This window comes from Rhinatrema bivittatum, chromosome 9 (genome assembly GCF_901001135.1).
Source record: "Rhinatrema bivittatum chromosome 9, aRhiBiv1.1, whole genome shotgun sequence".
Taxonomy (NCBI): Eukaryota; Metazoa; Chordata; class Amphibia; order Gymnophiona; family Rhinatrematidae; genus Rhinatrema; species Rhinatrema bivittatum.
In genome coordinates this window covers 55,151,526-55,174,986 of record NC_042623.1, presented here as the reverse complement: position 1 = coordinate 55,174,986, position 23,461 = coordinate 55,151,526, and the positions used below count along the sequence as shown (strand labels likewise).

At 40.1% G+C, this 23,461-nt stretch overlaps 1 protein-coding gene across 1 annotated transcript in view; it reads left to right on the top strand.

Moving 5' to 3' along the window:
• The window catches only part of LAMB4 (laminin subunit beta 4), a 261,501-nt gene that overhangs the window by 123,037 nt on the left and 115,003 nt on the right, over positions 1-23,461 (top strand). The window contains exons 18-20 of the mRNA XM_029617285.1: positions 3,525-3,645; positions 15,020-15,197; positions 20,539-20,682. Of these exons, the coding sequence (XP_029473145.1) occupies positions 3,525-3,645; positions 15,020-15,197; positions 20,539-20,682 (443 nt within the window). The remainder of the gene's footprint in view (positions 1-3,524; positions 3,646-15,019; positions 15,198-20,538; positions 20,683-23,461) is intronic.

Below are 23,461 nucleotides of genomic sequence, written 5' to 3'. Positions count from 1 at the left end.
AGCAGCTAATTGCCTTACAGCAAACCGCATTTCTTGAGTTCTTGATTAGATCTGAGCACGAGATGTCCTAATTTTGCTACATGGGGGTTGATTCACTAAAGTTCGTGCTAAAAACATTTAGGTGGTACTTTTAAGGAAGTTACATGTGTAAATGTAGCATACTATAGTAGCAATTTTGAAAAGCTATTTACGTGCATAAAGTGCACTTTCAGGAGGAAATCCTATGGACCATTCAATGGCATATATTGTAGCAATGTTCAAAAGCCCACTTACATGGGTAAAGTGCATGCATACAGGTAAAACCCAGTTTTAAGCATGTACTGGTAAGTGCTTTTTAAAATCAGGTCCTTAGCTTGGAGGTGCTAGATTTTTTAGTGTGCATGCTAAAATTGGATTTAATATTCTGTTCATTATGATAATAAAAAGCAGAGAGCACATCGCTTTCAAAAATGTTCCACTGGCTGTTTTTTTTAACAAGCAAGCTAAAAGTTTATCTCCCTGGGGCCTTTCTCTTCCTCTTTTTCCCTTCCCTTCATTTTCTCCTCCTCCTCCTCTCCTCCTCTCCTCTTTCTCTTTTCCGCTTCTCCTGCTCCTCTCCTTTTTGCTCACATCTCTACCTTTCTTGCTGCAGCAGCCAGAACTCCTCCATTTTCACCAGTGAATTGCCTCCAGCCAGCCGAAAGCGTTTATTGCATGCGCAGTCAGTGCCTGACATGTGCTCTGGAGTAGGTAATACATTTTGGGCCATAACCTACAGTCACTGATACATACATGGACTAGAGAATAGGGTAATAATTTGGTAAGCTCATTATACATCCATCCAAATTTCATTATGCGCATTAGCATGGACCCAAACTTTACAGTTTTCTAGCTATTTTCACCAATGCAATTGAGGTGAATTTTAAAAGCCCTTGCACGTGCATTCATTAAAGGATGTGCGAATAAGTCGTGTTTGTGCATGCCGAGCGGGTTTTAAAAGCCCCCCCCCTAGCGTGTGCATCTTGAAAGTTTTAAAAAATGGGTGGGGGGGGTGATCTGGCCGGGGCATGGGCATTTTGGGGCATGACCCTGAGATATGCATGTAAGGCGCATGCTGAGGTCCCTTGCCACGTAACCTTACTTAGGTTATGGATGACTTGTAAGTTAAAAATTAAGGAAAACTAGGCAGATCTGCAGGGTTTTTAAGGGTCAGGGCTAACTGGGGGGGGGGGGGGTGAAGGCTATTAAACTAGGGGGGTTTGGAGGACCTCTCTCTTAACTTGGTGAACTGGGGACAAACTGGTAAAACCGGGATTGGCGTCAGCATGTGAGCTTTTATAATCCCCAAATTCATAGGGTAAAAGCTGTATTTGCATGCATAGGCGCACCCATGTTATAAAATGGCAAGTCATGAGCATGGCCCGACTCATGCACGCAAATGTGTGCACACGCGCCAGTTTGAAAGTTTACTATCTTAATGATCACCTTAGCAGGCACATTCAAAGGTGAATTTTCAAGGTGTTGCATGTGTAAAAATCAGCACATATACTTGTAAATAACATATAATCTTGTATAGGCCTTTTTTAAAACCTGAAAATGCATACATTAGTAAGGGGCCATGAGTACATTTTAGTGGGTATAAAAGCGGTGGGCCAGAAGTGTTCCAGGGCAGGGCTAACATTTACACGAATAAGTTATGAAAAAGTTTTATAAGCAATTTACACATGTCGATTTAGAAGCATATATTTACATCTGCTCTACATCTGGAGTAAGTGATAGCAAATGTCTTAAAAGTAGCATACTGGCAGGGTGTGGGGTTTAGGAGAAATGGGGGAAGTGGAGGCTGAAGAGCCAGGAGGCTCTCAATGAGCTGCAGATGGACTGGGTGAACTGGTAGACTAATTGATAAAACTCGTAATTTCATTGCTGTGCGCGTGTTAGAAAATCTCCCCACTTATATGCGTAAAAACTGACTTACAGGGGATAAATGCATTTTATTCAGGCATTTTAAATCTAATGACATAAAACTTTAAAAATTAAAGTAAAAATACACAGATATATCAGTTGCATATACTTATCCAGATAAATTCCAACTCAGGGGGTTATTTTTTAAGCATGCGATAATGGCCTAACGCACGCGATAATGGGCTTATCGTGGAGGTAAAATTAAAATTAGGGGAAGGGGTGGAGTTTGTGAGGAGTTAAGGAGGGGTTTAGGGAAATGGGGTGGCGGCACTGCTCCTGGCAATAATGTTTTGGACATTATCGCTGGCAGTAGCACGGGGAATAGCACCACCTTTTAGCGTGGTGCTATGGTGGTGATAGTGTGCGGCATGGCCGCACTGCCGTGATGCAGTCGGCTGCACACTGGTGCCCTCCCGCCCCTGTTGTCGCTACCCCGCCCCCTTTATCGCAGCAGATCATCATTCCGCACGGGATAAATTCTGAATTATCTGGCTAACTAGCATCAAATGTAGAAAAACACTTGGATAATAGATTTTGAAATTTAAATATTAACCAAAAAGGCATTAAAATGGTCGTCCAATGAAGCACTCATTGTTCTGATGCCGACTCTCCGCTTTAGGATCGATAGGGACTCTTTGTTAACAAAAAAGCACAACTTGGAGTTTTTGTAATGCTTTTCCGCCCCTGAAGCAGTGTTTTTGAAATGTGGTTCTGTGTCAGGCTTCTTGATTAAATGATTTTAAAGCACTACATGGACTTCTAATATAGGGGCATTACCCTTTTATTTTTTATGAGCAACAAAAAAATTTCAATAAATGTTTACAAGTTTATACATGGTGGTTTGTAGGACCTATGATTATTTATGACCAATATAGTGTAGAAATGTCAGATTTGACTAAGTGAACTGCTCAGTGTTATGAAGATCCCTGTACTTTTTTACAATGCCTTTTGTGGTTAATATTTAATTTTCAAAATCTAGTATCCAAGTGTTTTTCTACATTTGTGTTGTTTGCTACACTACTGGCTTAGGACTGTTTCTACCTGATTAATTAGCGCCAAAGCCATAACATAACTCAATAGGTCTGAAAAGTGCTACTTAGATGGACAAGTAGGATGCTTTATACTTATCCAGCTAAATAGTGGCTTTGGCGTTACTTAGCCAGATAAATAACTTCTCCAGATAAGTGCTGCCACGTATCCAGATAATTTGGAACTTGTCCAGATAAGTAGCATAATATATTCACACTTTGTTTTTACATACGTGCACATACTCCAGCTATGTTTACATGTATTTTATAACCCACGCATACATTGTATACGTGTGAGTTATAAAATACCGGAGTAGATTTCTATGCACCCATATACATGTGCATCTGGGCATGGACATGCAGGTTTTAAATTTATCTTCTCTGGCTTTAGTGACACAGTGCTATTTATTATACACACTAAACTGGTTTAACATACATGCTAAATTAGTGACCTTTAATTAATCATCTCCATAGTGTTTGATTGGAATGTCAGTTGTAAGACACATTACCATTGCTTTGATTTCAATTTCAATTTCTGCTCCTTTTAAACAGATTTGCAATATTACAAAATCCTATCTGCTTGGAACCAGACATACGGTATTTAGTGGATGTTTACTTTTCTCACCTTTCAACTCCTGATTCAATGTCAAAATCTCAGATCTTGATTGATTCTGTAAGTAACAAAACAACTTTCTTTTGTCACATATGTTATACACTTTTTCATTTATTTAAGATTTCACTGTAAATGTACAGGGATACAAATATGTTTTCTTTGATCCTGTCCACTTAGAAAGTTTTCACCAGAATAGGTCTGTTGCAATTTGTATAGGAAATACCATTTCATAATGCTTTGGGAAGGTTCTCTATTGGAAGATTTACAATATTTCTACTCTTTATTTTCAACGAAAACTCTCCCCTCTGATGTGATCTTAAAAAATTATGAATCACAAATATTTTCATTTTTCATTCTTTTTGTTTTTATTTACTCTGAGAATTTGTAAATTATCATAGTTTTCCTTATATCAAATTTCTGTTGGTTTGTATTTTTCTGAAAATTTATAAGGAGAAATTATAAATACTAAAGTAAAATTCTACCTTTTTATATGTTTACAAATGGATTGAGCAGTTCATAAATATGCTTTTCAGATATGATCCTAAAATGCTGATATGTGTTAGTAATAAAATAGCCAGGCAAACGGCAGAGAAAAGGCAAAGCACACATAAATATAGTGAAGGCAACAAAAGTATGTCACATTACAATATAGGATCTGCCAATAACCTCAAGCAGTCATGTAATATGTGCAATGCAATTTCTGCCAGAAGATTCACTTATTAAAGATCCTGTGGGACTTCTCTGTCCCTTCAGACTCAGCTTGCTGTGAAACATAGACTGTGTCATGTGACTTTAATTAGACTGTTCCTTAACTTTTTGAAGTTTACATGCCTGCTGCTTTAAGTATTTGAGCTTTTGCAGTGTCTTTGATTAAAGTTTGGTTAGATCCCTCATTTGGATTTTGCTTGAGGTTATTGGCAGATCCTATATTGCAATTTGACACTTTTGTTGCCTTTACTTAATAATAAAATACACATTTTTTCAATAACTGCATTTGTGGAGGGTGGAAAGTGATTGGATCAGCTATGATCTTGTCTTGGTTGCTTTTGATTATGATAGTCCAGAAACAAAATAACTTAAAATGTAACCATAACACTTAATTTAATGATTGAAAAATGATTCTTCATGTATTTAAATACCACTAAGAACGACTTAAGAAGGTATTGGTGTTCTCATTTAACAATGCAGAAAGCACACTCAGAAATGCAAGTTTGCATGCTGTGATGATCTTCTGACAATGGTTAGCTATTTAAGAATGCTGTGTACATTTTTTCTGTCTATGGTCACACTATAGTGACTAGAAGTGTAATATTTATACCTGTAATCTATTGCAAACTTGGGATTGTAAAACGTACATAAGAACATAAGATATGCCATATTGGGTCAGACCAAGGATCCATCAAGCGCGGTATCCTGGGCATGTTATAAAATTGGTGCATGTCTTTTAAAATCTACCTCTTAGTGAATCAGGCCCTATGGTGGAAAAATGGTTATTACATAGGACCCTTTGGAGCCTAGTTACTAATTGTTTTCTCCCATTTTGTGTCTATGAGAAAAATGCTTAGTAGATAAGACTCTTTGAGGTCAATATTCAAAAGCTATTTGGATCGATAACTCACAAGTTATAAGACTAAGGAGGTCATTTTCGAAAGCTTTCGCACGCGAAAAGTCCCTTTTCGCGTGCAATAGCTAAAACGGGGTGGACTCCGCATCGGAAGGGGAGGAGTAAGAGCGGACTCGAGATGGACTCCGCGACGACTTCACTGATGGTGAAAGGTAAGATTCCTTATCGCCAGTTTCACGCTGAATAACTACACCTTTTATGGTGTAGTTATTCAGCGCGAAAGCCGACAGCGATTGCACCATGGAGGTGCGATCGCTGCTGGCTTTCGCAGGCACTCCCCATGCTTCGTCACCCCGCCCCCCATTACCGCCGGATTTTCTAAGGTCTGCAACCTTAGAAAATCCAGCTCTAAATGGCAAAGGCAGCATATTCAGCCACTTATCTGGCTATAATTTAGGCGAATAAAAAAGGAGCATTTCAGCAGGATTCCAGGGAGGGGTTGTGTTATCCAGCTACGCTAGACGAATATCAGGTATATCCAGCTAGGTTAGCTTCTGAGCAGGTCTAGAGTTGTGGGCGGATAACGTGCTACTTAACCGGATATCTTTAAATGGGAGTACTGCCTAGTGCCCGTGCATGGAAATCACAAATGCAGATATACTGCAGCTGGCCATCATGCCTTTTCTAGTGCTGGAAACTTAACTCCAGATCAGAGCTGGAGTTAAATTTCCTGCACTACTGTGCTGGCACGTAAAACACCTAAAAAAGAGGAAAAAATGTTTTTAAAAAAGTTTTAATATGTCCACGGATAAGTAGTGGCTGCTACTTATAAGTATTTATCTGACTAAATAGTGTTGAACCACACCAGATAACCAGATAAGTCAGTACTTATCCAAATATCTGGCAGCTGTTATCCTCTACCAGATAGCCAGATAAATCAGTATTTATCCGGCTAAGTAGCAGTGGCTGCCATCACTTATGGCCTGTCAGGGATGCAATGTTCTCTCAACCTAGCTTGATGGACTCTCTACCTGCGTAACATCAAGCTAGTTTGAGAGAACATTGCACAAATCTCATCTTTGGGTTAGTTTTCTCACTCCGAAGGTCATCAAATCTTCACAAGAGTGCACTGTTCTGTTCATACGTCGCACTCTGCATGTCACGGTGGCCCCTAACCCCTACACTAATACCTAAACCTTACCTCGAGTAACTAGGTAGGCCTCCTATAGAGGTATAAATACCTAGCTAGTATGAGGGCCTTATAGCTAGTCAGTCTCTCTCTCTATTAAAAGCTAGTTAAAAGCTGTGCCATATGGCTTCGCAAAGCTGGCCCACTTGGCCAGAAATCCCACCCCAAACTCTTCCTAATTTGCATTACACCATGCGTTATGGTGTTTTTGCATGCGTTAAAGGTGCTTTTCACATGCAAAAATGCCTTAACACAAGCGAAAATGCCATATAGCACTTTGATAAATGACCCCCCTAAGTTAGGGGCATTCCATGTGCTAACAAGCCGGACTTCATAGCAATCACGGAAACATGGATAAAAAACACAGACACAGTACTAATCAACCAAATCAACTCTTTCTACAAAACCTTCTCAATTCCCAGACCAAAAAAGAACGGCGGAGGCCTAATGCTACTCATCAAAAAAACCTACAGATGAAATTACTCCCAACTAATAACTACACCCCTCTGGAACTTGCACTATTGGACTCACCAAAACTACAAATCTGTCTGATATACTGCCCCCCCCCCCCCCCCCCAATACTCTGGATCGGAACTGCTCATCACTTATTGAATTCTTCTTGACAAAAATATCCATCAGCAAACCCATAATCATCTTAGGTGACTTCAACATACACATAGATACCATCCCCCACTCCTCTACATGTTCCTCAATCATTGACGCGCTCTCATCAATAGGCCTTAACCAAATCATCAATGGCCCAACGCACAAAGCAGGTCACACACTTGACCTCATCTTCATTAATACTAATATATGGAATAACCACCAAACAAAGATCACCAAGATACCCTGGTCGGACCACTCTATAATCCATGCAAATTTATACTCAAACTGTAAATTTACTACAATAAAAAACCCACCTAAATCCTTCTCATACAGACCACCTTTTCACATGGAAACACTTACAAATAGAACTAACAAACATAGACCTATCAAATGCAGAGAACACAACTTCTTCCTGGATCTCTAGTCTCATTTAACCGCCTGTTACATGTATTGACTACCAAGTTATACTAACTCTGTTACTCAAGGATTTTAAGTCATTACGAATTTATTGTTTATATCCCAGTTCTTATCTCCTGTTCTTTGTAAGACTCTCGTCAGTCATTTCATCTGTTGTCTGTAAACCGAAGTGCTTAGTGATTCTATCTCTAGAACCTCGGTATATAAAAAATGTTAAATAAATAAATAAATAAATAAATAAATCTCCATCACTAAAACAGTAGCAGATAAGATAAGCCCCATGATAAAGAAAACAATAAAAAACTCAAAACATCAGAACCAATGGTATAATGAAAACATCAGATCAGCCAAACGTGAACTCAGAAAAAAAGAGAAAACCTAGAGAAACAACAATAAATCAACCACTCTACTAAATGCATACAGAGCACAACTAGCAGAATACAAAAAACTCATCCACAAAACAAAAAAAGACTTCTACTCAAATAAAATAAACAAATACCAACATAACCCAAAGATGCTATTCACTATCGTAAAAAGCCTAACCAAATCATTCAATGATGACCAGTTATCCTCAATATCCAAGATCACAAGTAACAAACTTGCAGAATTCTTTAATGAAAAAATAAAAAACCTCATAAATAACAACCTCAACATCAACAACTCACAAGACCAGAAAATACAAAACTCTCAAACATTAAGTTGGCCCAACTTTGAAATTGCATTATCACTGGAAATCCAAACAATCATCAAAAAAATGAACCCAGCTAAACATCCTATCGACTCCATTCCCATAATGACAATTAAAAATATTGAACCTTCAATAACTAAAATTTTAACTGACATCGTAAACCTATCCCTCACTGAAGGAAACTACTCAGAATGCCTAAAATCAGCAATTATCAAACCCATTCTGAAAAAGAACAACCTTGATCCAGAAAATCCACTGAACTACCGACCCATATCAAACTTATCCTTCAAAGCCAAAATCATTGAGAAAATCGTTCACTCCCGTCTCAGCGACTACCTTGAAGAAAACAATATCCTACTACCCACACAATTTGGCTTCAGAAAGCAACTGAACATGGAAACATTATTACTATCATTGAACGACACCGTATTCAAACATTTTGAAAATGGCCACAGCTGCCTTCTGGTACTACTCAATCTATCAGCAGCCTTTGACAAAGTAAACTACTCTATTATGATTGAATGACTATCTGAAATTGGTGCAAAAGAAAAAAACCCTACAATGGTTCACATCATATCTATCACAAAGAACAAACTAAGGGGGTCATTTATCAAAATGCGATAAGGTGTTTTCGCATGCGTTAAGGGCTTATCGCATGCGAAAAGCCCTGTTAACGCATGCGATAGGCCCTTAATGCATGCGTCAACGAGTTTGATGCATGCGATAGCACCATATCGTATGGTGCGATTGAAATTCAGAAAATAGGAGGAGTTAGGGGCGGAGAGTGGGCTGGGTTAGCCTGTCTGTGAAGAGCTATTGCACAGCCATAACGTCGATTTTAACAACACCTCTTTGAATTGCGTTAGGCTGTGCGATAGCTACCGTGACCATGCAGTAAGATTTCATCGCCGTTTGCAATGTCTCCCGTAAGGCCTATTTCAGGGGAATTGAAGGTCCCAGAGCCTTTGGGGGAGGGAGAGAGAGAGAGAGAGAGAGAGAGATGGACTCTCTACCTGGGTAACATCAAGCTAGGTGGAGAGAACATTGCCCAAATCTCATCTTGGAGTGAGTTTCCTCACTCCAAAGGCCATCAGTTCTTCACAAGAGACCACTGTACTGTTCGTACGTGTCACATAGAATGTCAAAGTGGCCCCTAACCCTCTACACTCATACTTAAACCCCACCTCGAGTTACTAGGTGGGCCTATCATAGGGATACAAATACCTACCTATGGGAATGACATTATGGCCAGTCTCTCTCTCTCTCTCTCTCTCTCTCTCTCTCTCTCTCTCTCTCTCTCTCTCTCTCTCTCTCTCTCTCTCTCTCTCCTTCAATTCCTCTGAAATAGGCCTCTTCAATATTTATCATCTTCCACCTCCTATCAAACCTTAACCTGACCCACTTCATATACACAGATGACATATTAATCCCAATAATCAACTCATTGGAAGAAACCTACCTAAACAAAATAAAGCAACTACTAACCAACTTGAAACTCATACTAAATTTTGATAAGACTGAAATAATCATACTGGATAGAAAGAATAACTCTCCTCAACTACCACCACTCAACTTAATAAACCAAAAAGTGGCTTATCACTCCAGTAAATCATGCACGTAACCTTGGAGTCATAATTGACAAAGAACTCTCCTTCAAAAATCACATCACAGCTAAAATCAAAGACAGTTATCACAAACTCCTAACATTACGTCAATTAAAACCCTTCCTCTCCCCCAATGACTTCAGATCAGTCCTTCAACTACTCATATTCTCCAACCTGGACTACTGTAATTTCCTATTATTCAACTTACCTCTTAATACCACCCACCCACTACAGATCCTGCAAAACGCAACTGCAAAAATACTCACTGGATCTAAAAAAACATGATCACATCACTCCTACACTTATATCTCTACAATGGCTCCCAATAAAATTTAGGATCGAATACAAAATTCTATCCATACTACATAAAATAATATATGAAAAACAAACAAACTGGCTTAGTTCATCCATAAAATTGCATGCTCCAAACAGAAACCTTAGATCAGCAAATAAAGGACTATTAAAGATCCCACCTTCTTGATCCAAACAACTCACCTCAACTCAAAAGAGAGCAATTTCACTTGGAAGCCCCAAACTCTGGAACACCCTCCCAATAGAACTCAGAATACAAGAAAACTTAAAAACTTTCAAAAAAGAGCTAAAAACATGGATGTTTACCAAAGCCTACCAGCTAATTCTGAAGAAGACTGAAATCATGCAACTAACTCCGATATTCAGAGTTAACCGGATGACTTAGCTGGCAAAGTCTTGTTGAGCCAAAGAGCTGTCCTAAAATTAGGAGGCTATACTTAGCCAGCTAATTTTAAGATTGCCAACTATACTCAATACTACGATTTCACTATTGAAAATACCTCCAAAGTTAGCCGAATAAGTTTATCCAGTATGGAGTATGGACTTCGGTAACTTTAGATCCTATGGATTTCAATAATTATCATCCCATTTCTTCCCTCCCCTTTTTGGCCAAAGTACTTGAGGCAGCAGTGTTGCTGTAAGTTCAGGTGTATATTGAAGAACAAGATTTGTTGGACATTTTTCAGTTTGGTTTTAGGAAGGCTCATAACACTGAGACCCTTTCATTGTCCAGTTTTAACAGTGGGGAGTGTTTTATTTTAATGTTTTTAGATATTTCCTCCACATTTGGTACCTTGAATCATGATATTTTACTGATGTGGTTACAAAAGTGTGGGTTTAAGTCTTCAGTTTACACTTGTTTTAAGTCTTTTCTGATCAGTCTCAAAGTGTTAAATTAGGGAGTGTTTCCTCTTCTGTAAGACCCGGTGTCCCAGTCAGCCACTGTTTTCCACTTTGTCAATTTTGACAAATTTAGAGATTGCATACCACTTTATATGGATGATATTCACTTCTTTATTCCTATCAGGAGATCTTACTATCATTGCCCACTGTCTTAAATCGCTGTCTTCCAATTCCGTAGATTAATTTTAATTCTGAAGAAGACTGAAATCATGCTTCTTGTCCATTTCTCGGGTAATAATGAGTGCACACATTTAGCTTTTAAAGGCACTCAAATTCTGATTTCAAAGCAAACTCCTTGTTTGGGTGTTCAAATTCATCTTATTTTATCACCTCATCTGCAGGTGAAAAGTGTAATTAGATCAGCCTTTTTTAAACTTCACTTGCTCAGACATCTGAAGCTTTTCTGAGTATGACTGACCTGAAGATGGCTATCCATACATTAATGACATCTGCCCTAGATTATTTTAACTGTCTATATATTGGCTTATCTCAGTCAACTTTGCTACACTTCAGTTACTTCAAAATGCTGTGGCTCGTTTAGTGTCTGGAGTGCATGCACATGATCATATCACTCCGTTTTATATCAGTTACACTAGTTACCGGTTATTTGGAGAATTAAATTCAAGGTTTTAATTTTGGTTGTTAAGGCTTTGCATGTGCTTGCACCTAGTTGTTTTAACTTGATGTTAAAAACTGACCAACCTTTGTGTCCACTAAGATCTTCCAATCAGAATTTATTAATTGTGCCATCTTTTAAACAGATCAGATTGGACGAGTCTACAGAATGCTTATTTTGCATTGCAGACCCTGACCTTTGGAACACATTGCCTGAAAATTTTAAAGCCAACATCTCTTTATCTACCTTCCACAAGTTATTGAAAGACATATCTGTTTTCCTTGACTTTTAGTGATTTAGGGCCTCATTTTCCAAGCCACTCGCACGCGATAAGGGACCTTTCGCACGCGAAAAGTCCCTTATCGTGTGCGATACCAGGATGGGGGCAGAGTCGGGGCGGAGTCGGCCCCGGAAGAGGAGGAGTTGAGGCGTCACCGGGGCTGACTCTGCGCTGACGCTGCGGACAGCGAAAAGGTAGGTGCCTTGTCGCTGCCTATTTCGCTCCCAATAGCTACACCTCCTATGGTGGCGCTATTGGGTGCGAAACCGGCAGCGATCGCACCGCGACAGTGCGATTGCTGCCGGCTAGCGCAGGCCCGCCCCCCCGTTTCGGCCCCACCACCCCTCATCTTCTAAAGTATCGCAGGCCTGCGATGCTTTAGAAAATGAGGCCCTTAGTTTGAGACTAACCGGTGTCTTTTGTTTTGTTTGTCAAGTCTGATAAAATAAGCTTTATTCATAGTATGGCTGGGTGAGTCATGTGCTGTGCCTTTAGCTCCAGAACATTTGATAAAGGCCTTGAAGTCTTGTCTTAAGTTTTGTTTTATTGAAATTATTTTATGTTATTACTTATGTTTGATTTTGTGCGATCTCATGTTTTATGTTTTTACCAAATATATGGATTTTATTGTGTTTTATATTTGTATCATGATTTACTGTGTTATGTAAGAATTATGGATCTGCTCTGTCAGCGACACTTTTTAATATTATTTACTCCCATTGTGCCATCTTTTAACGGGTCTTAGCTTAAAAATTTTTATCTATGCAGATGACATTCAAATTTTATTTCCTATTAAAAATGGGATAGAGTCCACTTTTAGACTAGTAGACATATATCTTAATATTATTAAACAGCTCTTAACACAAATGAAATTGGTTTTAAATTTAGAGAAACTGTTTTTATGGTTTTAGACCAAAAAAACGTGAATGCAGAAAGGAAAACTGTGACACTGAATGATAGTGTCAGTTATAAATTAGTAGATATGACTAGGAATCTAGGAATAATCATAGACTACGAACTGAATTTTAAGGCTCATATTTCGATGAAAGTTAAAGAGGGTTTTAGCAAATTGATGGTGCTAAAACAGTTGAAACCTTATCTTTCTAAGGAAAACTTTAGAACAATGCTCCAACCTTTAATACTGACCGGTCTTGATTATTGTAATTCCACCCTGTTAGGACTCTCAAAAGCAACACTCCGTCCTTTACAGGTTCTTCAAAATATGGCTGCTCACATCCTTTTGAACACTAGAAAAATGGATCATATTACGCCAGTTTTAAGGGATTTATACTGGCTACCAGTTGAAAGCAGGATAATTTACAAAGCTTTATGTATTATTCATAAAATAGTATATAGTGACATGTCTGCTTGGTTAAACTCTACACTAAAATTGCATGTCCCTCAACGCAACCTAAGGTCGACAAATAAAGCACTTCTGTCAATCCCAACAGTCAGGTCCGCACATTTAAGCGAAGTCAGAGCACGGGCTATCTCTATTGCTGGGCCGACTCTTTGGAACAAATTACCATCAGAGTTACGGTTACAAGAAAACTTGAAGAGGTTTAAAAAAGATATTAAAACATGGCTTTTTAGACAAGCCTTTGAAATGGTCAATGAAGTTTAATCCATGCCTTTTATATTATGATGTTGTGTTTCTAACCAGTTCTTATCCTTTTTAATGTTAATTTCAGTTTCTATTTGAATGCTTTTAATTGATATTGTATTTTTAATTTTCTTCCTTTTATCATGTTCTTAAAATGTGATCTATGTAAACCGTAGAGATAGAACTAGTTTCTGTGCAACAGTATATAAAAACTGTACAAATAAATAAATAAATAAATAGTATTGTAACCCGCTCAGATGGATTTGATGATGTGGACTTAAAATTTTTTAAGTAAAGAAATAAAAAGTGAATTGACATGAAATGGAAAATTTCATTAACAATTCACATTCTGTTTCAAACAAATACACATTCCTACTGGTAGCTAGTCCAGTGAAGAGAATGCATAATAGAGTAACATGGGAGAATTTGTAAGAATTGAACAGGATCTGAAGTCAAGGCGTGTGAGCATGGCAGACTGCAAGAAAGGACACTGCAGAGTCTCGTTTTGAATAAGCTACAGCATTAATCAGAAAAAAAGAAGTCTTGATGGAAAAACTGTCAAATATGATGGAGATTAGAAAGTTGGTAATGACATGACATGAAGATAGATACAGTAAGACTGATGATAACAAAAGGAAGGTCTTAACTTTGTGTGCATGAATTTTATCTCAGTAAGGACTGATATTAGGATGTTATCAATAGAAATGAGGTAAAAAGAATATAAATGAGGTAAAGATAATTGTGGAAAAAAGAATCTCAGATTTTTTTATGGTTAACTATAGTTTATGGTTCAATATCCAGATGGTTACAGAGATGAGACAGGAAGTTTTTTGATAAACAGCTTAAGTCAGGGGTCGGGAACCTTTTTGGCTGAGAGAGCCATGAACGCCACATATTTTAAAATGTAAATATGTGAGAGCCATACTAACTACAACCCCCCCACCCTCCTGACCCCCCCAAGACCTGCCAAAAGTCCCTGGTGGTCCAGTGGGGGTCCAGGGCTCGCAGACAAATCTTTAATAAAAAAGTAAAAATCTAACAAAAACCCCCCCCCCCATCCTCCTGACGCCCCCCCAAGACCTCCAAAATTAATTTACTACAACCCCCACCCTCCTGACGCCCCCCCCCCCCCAAGACCTCCAAAATTAATTTACTACAACCCCCCACTCTCCTGACCCCCCTCAAGACCTACCAAAAGTCCCTGAGACACAGGGGGTATTCCAAAGTATGAAATCTATTTTTGTTCTTCTAACTGTGTGATCTTGACCTCCTGTGCCCTCTCTTTTTCTATACTTTAGGAAACAGTTTAAACATTTGTGGCTGATATAATCCACACCGAGAGGATTTACACGAAGTAAAAAAAAAAATTTTTTTCCAACCTGGAATCTCTATGAAGGAGATACATGCCAGTCATAAATGTTTTAGAATAGGCACGTGAGATTAAGGACCTAACAATATTAATTATTTCTTTGTAACATTGTGTGTATCAATAGTACATATTTACTTTTACAGTCAGGGTAACGTAGACAGGTTTAACATAAAATATTGATCATAGCGCATGCTAATAATAATTATGCCTTTCAAAAGTATTGTGAGATATGTATGATGGTTCCAATAAAATTCCAATCATTTTTTTTAAATCTTTTCCAAAGCTTGGACTTATTCCCAAGATTGATTCTCTGTCGAACATGTGCAGTAAACAAGAATTGGAAGAATACCACCAGTACCAGTGCATTGAAGTAGCTTCTGCAGTGGGTCCACATATCTATCCAGATGTGTGTGAGAGACTTATAGTAAGCATGTCTGCTCGAATGCATAATGGAGCAGTTCGTAAGTATTCCTTCCAACACAATCTGCAACTACATTTTGTTCTTGTCCACTGTGCATACTACTTAAAGTACAATATTTTAGATTTGTGACACAAATATTATACAGTCATATCATATATGCCATCAAATCACTCAAGGTATGCAAATTAGTTAACAGACATTTTTTATAAAGGTCCCTTCTAATGGGAAATTTTTTTTTTAAGATACAACAGTTAAAAAATAGCAATATCACAACCTAAACTGCCTTGTTAGAAGCTTATCGTCTCAGTTAATTAGGAATTAAATTTGTGTAAACTTCTAGCACAATTAGAATTCTAAGAATAATAATATCTCTAAGGGCACAATGAACTAAACTATGTTAAATTAGCCATTAATGTAGGTTAATGTGCTGATTTTAATGTACATAATAGCAGCAATTTTACACCCAATGGCTTAAAAGGCTTAAAACATTTAGCTCAGCGGGTGCTAAAAGTGGGTTTTTAGTACTAGGTAACACATCTGCAATAATGCGATGGGTAATAATGAAAGCCCTGATAGTGTCTTCAATTCACCCCATCACATCAATACCCATGACTAGGGGCCAATAGGTTCTGATTACTCCCCTTTGCTAACCTGCCAATCACAACATCAAGAGGCCTTGGTGGGCCATTCCCTCTTCACACTTCCCCCAATCCCTGACTCCAAAATCAATGCACCTCTGTAACCCAGTTTGCACCCTTGAATCCAAAATCAAGTAGTCTTGGTGCCCTTAACAATTTCACAGAGCCCCCTCCCCTCCCTCCCCTCCCTCCCCTCACTCCACAAGACCCAACTCCTGCATTCCCCTTATGACATCATCAATAAAAAGATGGGGCAGGAGGGATCACAACTCCCTCCTATCCCATTGGTGCCAAATTCAATATGGTACTACCAGCTGACCTCTTAGATATTTTGCCCTGCAACACACATGCTAATGTAGCACCCACCTGATGGGGCACATAATTTGTAAGAGAGTCCTACACCTGAGCAGGCAGAGGGCTGGTCTCTTGGGAGGGTTCAATAGGATTTTTTGGTCAGGCAGTTAGTATAGTGGACCCGGGCCCAAAGACAAGGAGGGTGTGTAGCTGGAAAGGGATCTTTACATTTGAAACATCCCCTCTATGGTCCCCTCTGACCACTCCAAACCTCGTCACCACCAGGAAAAACAGTACTCACCTGCAGGTAATTCCAACAACAAAACTTTTATTTCTGGTAATATCAACAGTCAGAGTATGCAACATAGAGTGAAAATCACTGATTACATCAGGTCACGTAGGCTTCCTCAGTTATGCTGAGGTGGTTACAGACCAAAACAGGAAGGTTAAACCTTGCATTACAAAGGAGGAGACATGTCCCTGCAGAAATAGTGTTATGCTCAGGCTTGTGGACCCTTGGGCCGACGGAAGGATAGTATACCTTGGAGGAAGATCCGTAGGTTCTCCCGTCGGGTGGCGAGGCAGGAACAGAAGAGGTGACCAACTGACCCTCAGCACTGGAGACAGATGCAACTGTGAAGGCAGATAAAGAGTCGTGACGTCAAGGAACAGAGGTGTGTCTTCACCACTGGAAGTCCGCGGTCCCCCCAGGAGGAGCCCGTAGGGACCCGGACCGCTGGGACTTAGGTGGACCTTTGAGAGGTCAAGGGACAGATGTACGGTGCAAGGGCTGTCTGGAGCTTCACCCCTGGAAGCCCACGGTCCCCCCGGGAGGAGCCCATAGGGACTCAGGCCGCTGGGACTTAGGTGGGCCCTTGAAGAAGATGGTCAGGAAGAGGTCCAAGGTCAAGTGCCAGAGGGTCATCGCTTACCAGTCCGAGGTCACACACCGAGGGATCACCACTTGCCAGTCCGAAGCCACACACCAGAGAATCACCGCTTGCCAGTCCGAAGTCAATACCAGGAATCACCGCTAGCCAATCCGAAGTCAATACCAGGAAACACCACTAGCCGATCCAAAGTCTGGAACCAGGAATACCAAGATGAAACTGGAACAAGGAGTCAAGACACTGGAACTCACCGAAGCAAGCAGACTCAAACAACTCTCACAGGAGACGTTGCCAAGTCGAGGAATGGTCAGAGGAATTCTCCTTTTATACTTTCGCTGGCCCTGTGGATAGGAATCAGCTGCAGGTAATTAAAGGGAAGAAGTCCCTTTAAATCTAGTGAAGAGGCGCGGCCTTGTGCCTAAGGATGTTGGTGGCCATCTTGGATCCGGGCCGCGGAGGAGAGCAGCAGCGGCCGCGAGGGAGGAGCAGGGACGGCTCCGATCCCGGTGGCCAGCCCGAAGGCCCATGCCGCCGCACGGGGGTGCCGAGTTCGGTGAGGGGCAGTCGGCCCCAACGCTGCCGCTGGCCTGGATGGCAGAAGAGGTAGGGGGCTGCGCCTGCGGACAGCCGCGGGCGCAGAACACAACAAATAGGAAGATGTTTTCTCTTTGACAATTAGCAACTAGTTATGCGGATATGAAAGTACCCCTTATTCCTGCAGTTTGGCTTCTCAGTGGAAAATACGCTTATGTGTTTTTCCTCCTTTGACCCATCCCTGACTCCTCAGGATACCCTTTTTAATTCATGAGTAAAAATATGGCTGCCTTGTGAAACCGCACAGCTGGGAACAATTTTCAGCCCCACAGATCTAGCTGGGTCACTTCTTAGTTACCCACCTAGATTCTTCTGAAAATGGTTCCTGCCCCCTCCCCCACAACCCCATCTAAATTTAGGGGGTGTAGTAAACATACAACTGTATCAACTGCCTCCCAATTTACATTTTTAGTTAAATTACAACCTTACAATTCCCCTGCCAAGACAGGAACCTTATGGAGAGGGAGAGAGACAAAAAGGGAATGCCATCAGGTAGCCTGTCAGTGAATGCCAAGAAAACATCACTTTTATTTATTTATTTAGCGCTTTTCTATACTGGCATTCAAGATAGAATCTCATCATGCCGGTTTACATTTAACAGGGGGTGAAAAAAAATACATAAGAGAATATATTAACAAATTGTAGCAAGTGAAAAGAAATAAACTCTGCAGTTACAATAAAACAGGGGATATTCGAACTGGGAGGAGGAAAGTCAATAGGAAAATTAACATAGAGAGCAATTATTTACAAAGTTCTAGGAACGTCTGATTGTGGATGTCGTTGACTTGTGGTTTAGTTGGTGTCTGGAAAGGCTTGTTTAAACAACCATGTTTTGAGCCTTTTTCTGAAAGTTAGGAGGCACGGTTCTTGACGTAGATCTGGAGGGATGGAGTTCCATAGAGCCGGCCCTGCTGGGAAAAAGCTCGGTCTCTAAATATATGATGAGAAGTTTTGGCTTGGGGTACATGTAATGAATCTCTGTATGCTTCTCTAATGGGTCTGGAGGAGGTATGTTTTCTGAATGGGATTTGAAGGTTAAGTGATGCATGTTATGGATGGCTTTATAGATAGTGGTAATAGACTTATGAATGATTCTGTAGTGGATTGGCAGCCAGTGTAGTTCTTTAAGGATGGGCGAAATGTGGTTTCTTCTCCTTGTGTTTGTTAGTATTCTGGCTGCCGCATTTTGGACTATCTGGAGAGGTTTAGTGTGAGATAAGGGGAGGCCTAGTAAGATAGAGTTGCAGTAGTCTAACTTAGAGAAGATTATAGCTTGTAGAACCGTTCTGTAGTCTTGGAAATGAAGCAGTGGTTTTATTCTTTTCAGGACATGTAGTTTATAGAAGCAGTCCTTAGTTGTTTTGTTGATGAACGATTTTAGATTTAGCCGGTTATCTATAATAACCCCTAAGTCTCTTGCTTGGGTAGTAAGAAGGTTTGTTGGTGTATTTGTAGAGATAGTTCTGTTTTCTGGGGAGATGAGAAGGAGTTCGCTCTTAGAAGTATTTAGAATTAAGTTTAAGCTAGTGAGGAGGCCATTGATTTCTTGAAGGTAGTTTTCCCAGTATTCAAGAGTTTTAGTGATGGATTCTTTGAAGGGGATCACAATCTGGACGTCGTCAGCGTATAAGAAATGTTTTAAATAGTTCACAGAGCTGGGGAACAACAAGCAGCTGTATTATGTAGATCACGCTAGATAACACAAAAGTACAACCAAACTACTCAAATCAAAGAGGAGGTACCATGTACTGTACTTTGCTTTTCTCTTAGGGCCTGATTTACTAAGTGGTTTTTTCCCATGGACACAGAATAGGAAAAAAGGCTTGGTAAATCAAGTCCTTAATGAACATTTTCTGCTGGCCAAAAATAGTTTGCAGTGTTTGTAACGTAAAAGAAACCATTTATTAATGTCTAGAAGCTGCTTGAACTCAATTATTTGCAGATCCAACTATGCATGAACGTTTGTTTTCATGAGGTTTTGGATGAGAACAAAGCCCCATCCTTCTGCAGACGTCTGCCCTGAAATTAAAACAGGAACTTGGGAAAAAAAATACATTCCTCCTTTGAAGAATTAGCTTCTACTTCAAGATGCATCTTATTACACACAATATATAGCAGAATTGTGAAATCTCTACAAGTTTATTTATCCAGCCTTTGGCCAGTCATGTGAATTGCTTTTAATTTCATTTTAATCAACAACATTGTCACTCAAAAACTTCACAAGATAGTAAAAATGTGAATTCTACCAAATCCAAGGTGAGATAGGAATTGCACCCATCCATCACGCTGCTTCTCAGGGGTAGATTTTCAAAGGGGTAGATTTTCTGGGGTAGATTTTCAAAGGGTTACACGCATAACCCCGAAAACCTGCCCCTGCACGCGCCGAGCCTATTTTGCATAGGCTTGGCGGCGCGTGCAAGCCCAGGGACGCACGTATGTCCCGGGGCTTTGAAAAAGGGGTGGGAAGGGGGCGGGGTCGTGGACGATGCGCCGATCCGGGGGCGGTCTGGGGGGCAGTCCCGAGTCCTCTGGCACAGCGGCCGTGCCGGAGGTTCGCACGCCGGCAGCTGGCTGGCGCACGCAAGATACGCCTGCAAGAGACATGCGTAAAAAATAAAATAAGGTGGGGGGGTATATAGGTAGGGCTGGGGGGTGGGTTAGATAGGGAAAGGGAGGGGAAGGTGGGGGGAGCGAAAGAAAAGTTCGGAGCAGCCTTGGAGGGAACGGGGAAAGCCATCAAGGCTCCCCTAGGGCTTGGCGTGCGTAAGGTGCACAAGTGTGCACCCCCTTGCGCGTGCCGACCCTGGATTTTATAACATGTGCGTGGTAGCGCACACATGTTATAAAATCAAGTGTACATTTGTGCGCGCCAGGTAGCGCGCACAAATGTACCCCGCGCGTGTAGGATTAAAAATCCGCCCCATTGTATGCATGTAAATAATAATTGAATTGTTGTTGCCAACAGAATGCAGATGCGATCCACAAGGTTCCTTGAGCCTGGGCTGTAGTAAATATGGAGGGCAATGCGAGTGTAAACCAAATGTTGTTGGGCGCTGCTGCAATGCATGTGCAGTGGGAACCTATGGCTTTGAACCCCATGGTTGCTCTCGTAAGTACTATGAATATTTTTATTTAATCATTCTTTTCAGCAACAGCCCATGGTTCATCCAGATATGAATAGAAACTAGGAGGCCGATGTCCTAAACTGCAAATTTGTTTTGTGCCCGAAAACTTTCATGGCAATGTTCAAAAACACAAAAAGCTAGGCGTCTTGCATAATGTTTTTAACAAAAGAAACCTTTTGCTATAGGTTCTAGTGAAGTCCCTTTGGAAAAGAAATTTAGATGCATTCTCCATGGAGCCTGAGAATGCAAACTTTCGGTCGGTATGCCATTACTAGGAAGGGTAATTTTAAACGACTCAAGCAGGGCAAACCTTACCTGCAAACTTTAGTCTGAATTTTCAAAGTGGATTTATGTGCATAAATATGCTTTGAAAATTGCTGGTGTATGTTGAACCTGGCACAAAAATCAAAAGTATGTGTGTATATCCTTTCCCTGTCCCCCGGAACACCAGCTTATTGTGCGCAGAAAAATCCATGCAAAATCATGTTCCATGTGTACTTTTACATGCATAAATCCCAAACTGGTTTTCAAACAGAGGTTTACACGCAGATACCAGCCCTTAAATCCAGTACTGCTAGCTAAAAAACAAAGCCGAGATAGTGCAGTTAGCACTTAAAACAGTCATTAGGTTTTCTCTATTTCTTTATAATTTTTATTCCATCTCTGAAGAAATATTAAGAACATAAGAACATAAGAAATTGCCATGCTGGGTCAGACCAAGGGTCCATCGAGCCCAGCATCCTGTTTCCAACAGAGGCCAAAACCAGATATTGAAACCTCCTTCTCTTTAGCCACTGCCACAATTAGCAATATTAATTAGGGGACTAGTGTGCTGACCCTGGTCAAAACCCGTGGGCCCAATATTCAGTGGCACCTAGTCACATAAGTTCCAACTTATCCCGCCAAGTGGTGCCGATTTAATATTTGGCAACTTAGCTGGATAACTATTTATCTGGCTAAATAGTGGACTGGATGGGAGTGTAACAGGGAGGAGCTACTTATCCAGCTAACTTATTGATTTACAATATTTATATGCTGTCCTTCCAATTTGATTAGGATGGTTTACAATATTAAAACGTACATAAAATAAGCAGTACAGCATTACACAACTTTAATCTCAGCTTAATTCATAGATCTTAATTGATACCAAGTTTTCAATTCCCTTTTAAGTAGCAATATTCAGGTTTATTTGGCTAAGTTAGACAAACAAGTTAGACCTGCTATTGAGCAGCTCTAAAGTTAGCTCGATAAACTTATCCAGCTAACTCAAATTTATCCGGGGCCATGCCGCTCGCTGAATATCCCAGCTAAGTGAGCCAAATATGATTATCCAGCTAACTTTTCTAGCTGGCGATTTTTTGAATATCTACCTCTATAAATGCATTAGTTGAAAACAAATAAGGCAAGAAGCTGAAGGGTGGATTTTGAAAAGAAAACAGAGGACCATAGGCAAAAAAGAACATGAATAATAATCTAAATATATTAAGTATGACATAAAAAGTCAAACAAGAAATGGAATAGAAAGACAATTTTCAAAGTGATTTGTATAAGTATAAAGCATTTTACCCATTAATCATCTATCCTAATGAGGCTAAAAGTCTGCGCATTGTGGAAGAATGGATGTGATTTTAGCAGCATTGAGAGGAGGCATTCCAGGGGGGGGGGTGTTTAGGTTAGGGGAGGGAAATAATGCACATAAGTTGTATTTTTAACTGCATAAATAAAGCACCCATGGAAAATGCAGGTATAAATGTCTGCAGGTACTCTGTACCCACAGCCAGTTTCAAAGTGAAAATGCACACATACTTTCACTTTGAACATTGGTGCAAAATCCGTGAATTACACATGTCCACAGACTTTGTCCCAGTGCGTACAGTTTGAAAATTGCCCCTACAAGGGGACATGGTAAAGCTATATCAAGGCATTGCTGCTTCTTTGAGATGGCTATCCAGTCCAGAGCTGTATTCTCACACCTTCATGAGAACAATGCAAGGACCTAGCTTCCAGGGTTAGGGTTAAGAAACATCATTTTAGGCCAAAAGGAAGGTTTCCTGTTCCAAGCAAACCAGTCTCTATGTTCTCACATCCTTGCAGCATGGTGCAATAGGAAATATTTTCCCCTTAGAGGAGAAGAACCACGTTTCCAGCTAATAGTGCAAAACTCTTCCCATCCCTGAACATTTTTCTTGTGCTATTGCTCTGTTGTTTTCTTTTCCACAGCCATTTTAATTCCTGGCTCATGTTCTCGTCATAACCTGACATGACATCTACAGCTCTTCCTATAGCATTCGTGACTCCACTGCATAATTCCTCTAACCCAGATTCTTTCTGTCTTGAATTTCAACTTCCTTGGCACTCATGCTTTTCTCTATTTACCTTTTATAATTGATTGCTTGTGTTTATACTAGCTGCACAAACATATAGGATGTATTCCTGTGAGTAGTGCTGTGAATGGATGTTATCTGCATGGGGCCTTCACATATTAGTCTAAGTGTGGCTAATGTCCAGTTCCCCTCACACAGAACTGACAAACACATCTTCAATATAAGCCTTAAATGCTCCTAAAATTTACAATACCCACTTCAAACATCATGCTCTTATGATTCACTAGTTCAATTTATTTTACATTATATTTCAACATATATCTATGAATACATATATCTAATGTGTATAATGAAATGTGAGCCATTTATTGTTAAGTATATATCTTCAGTCACTCCCACAACTTTCAGATATGTTGAGGGGGAGTGTTCTGGCAGAACT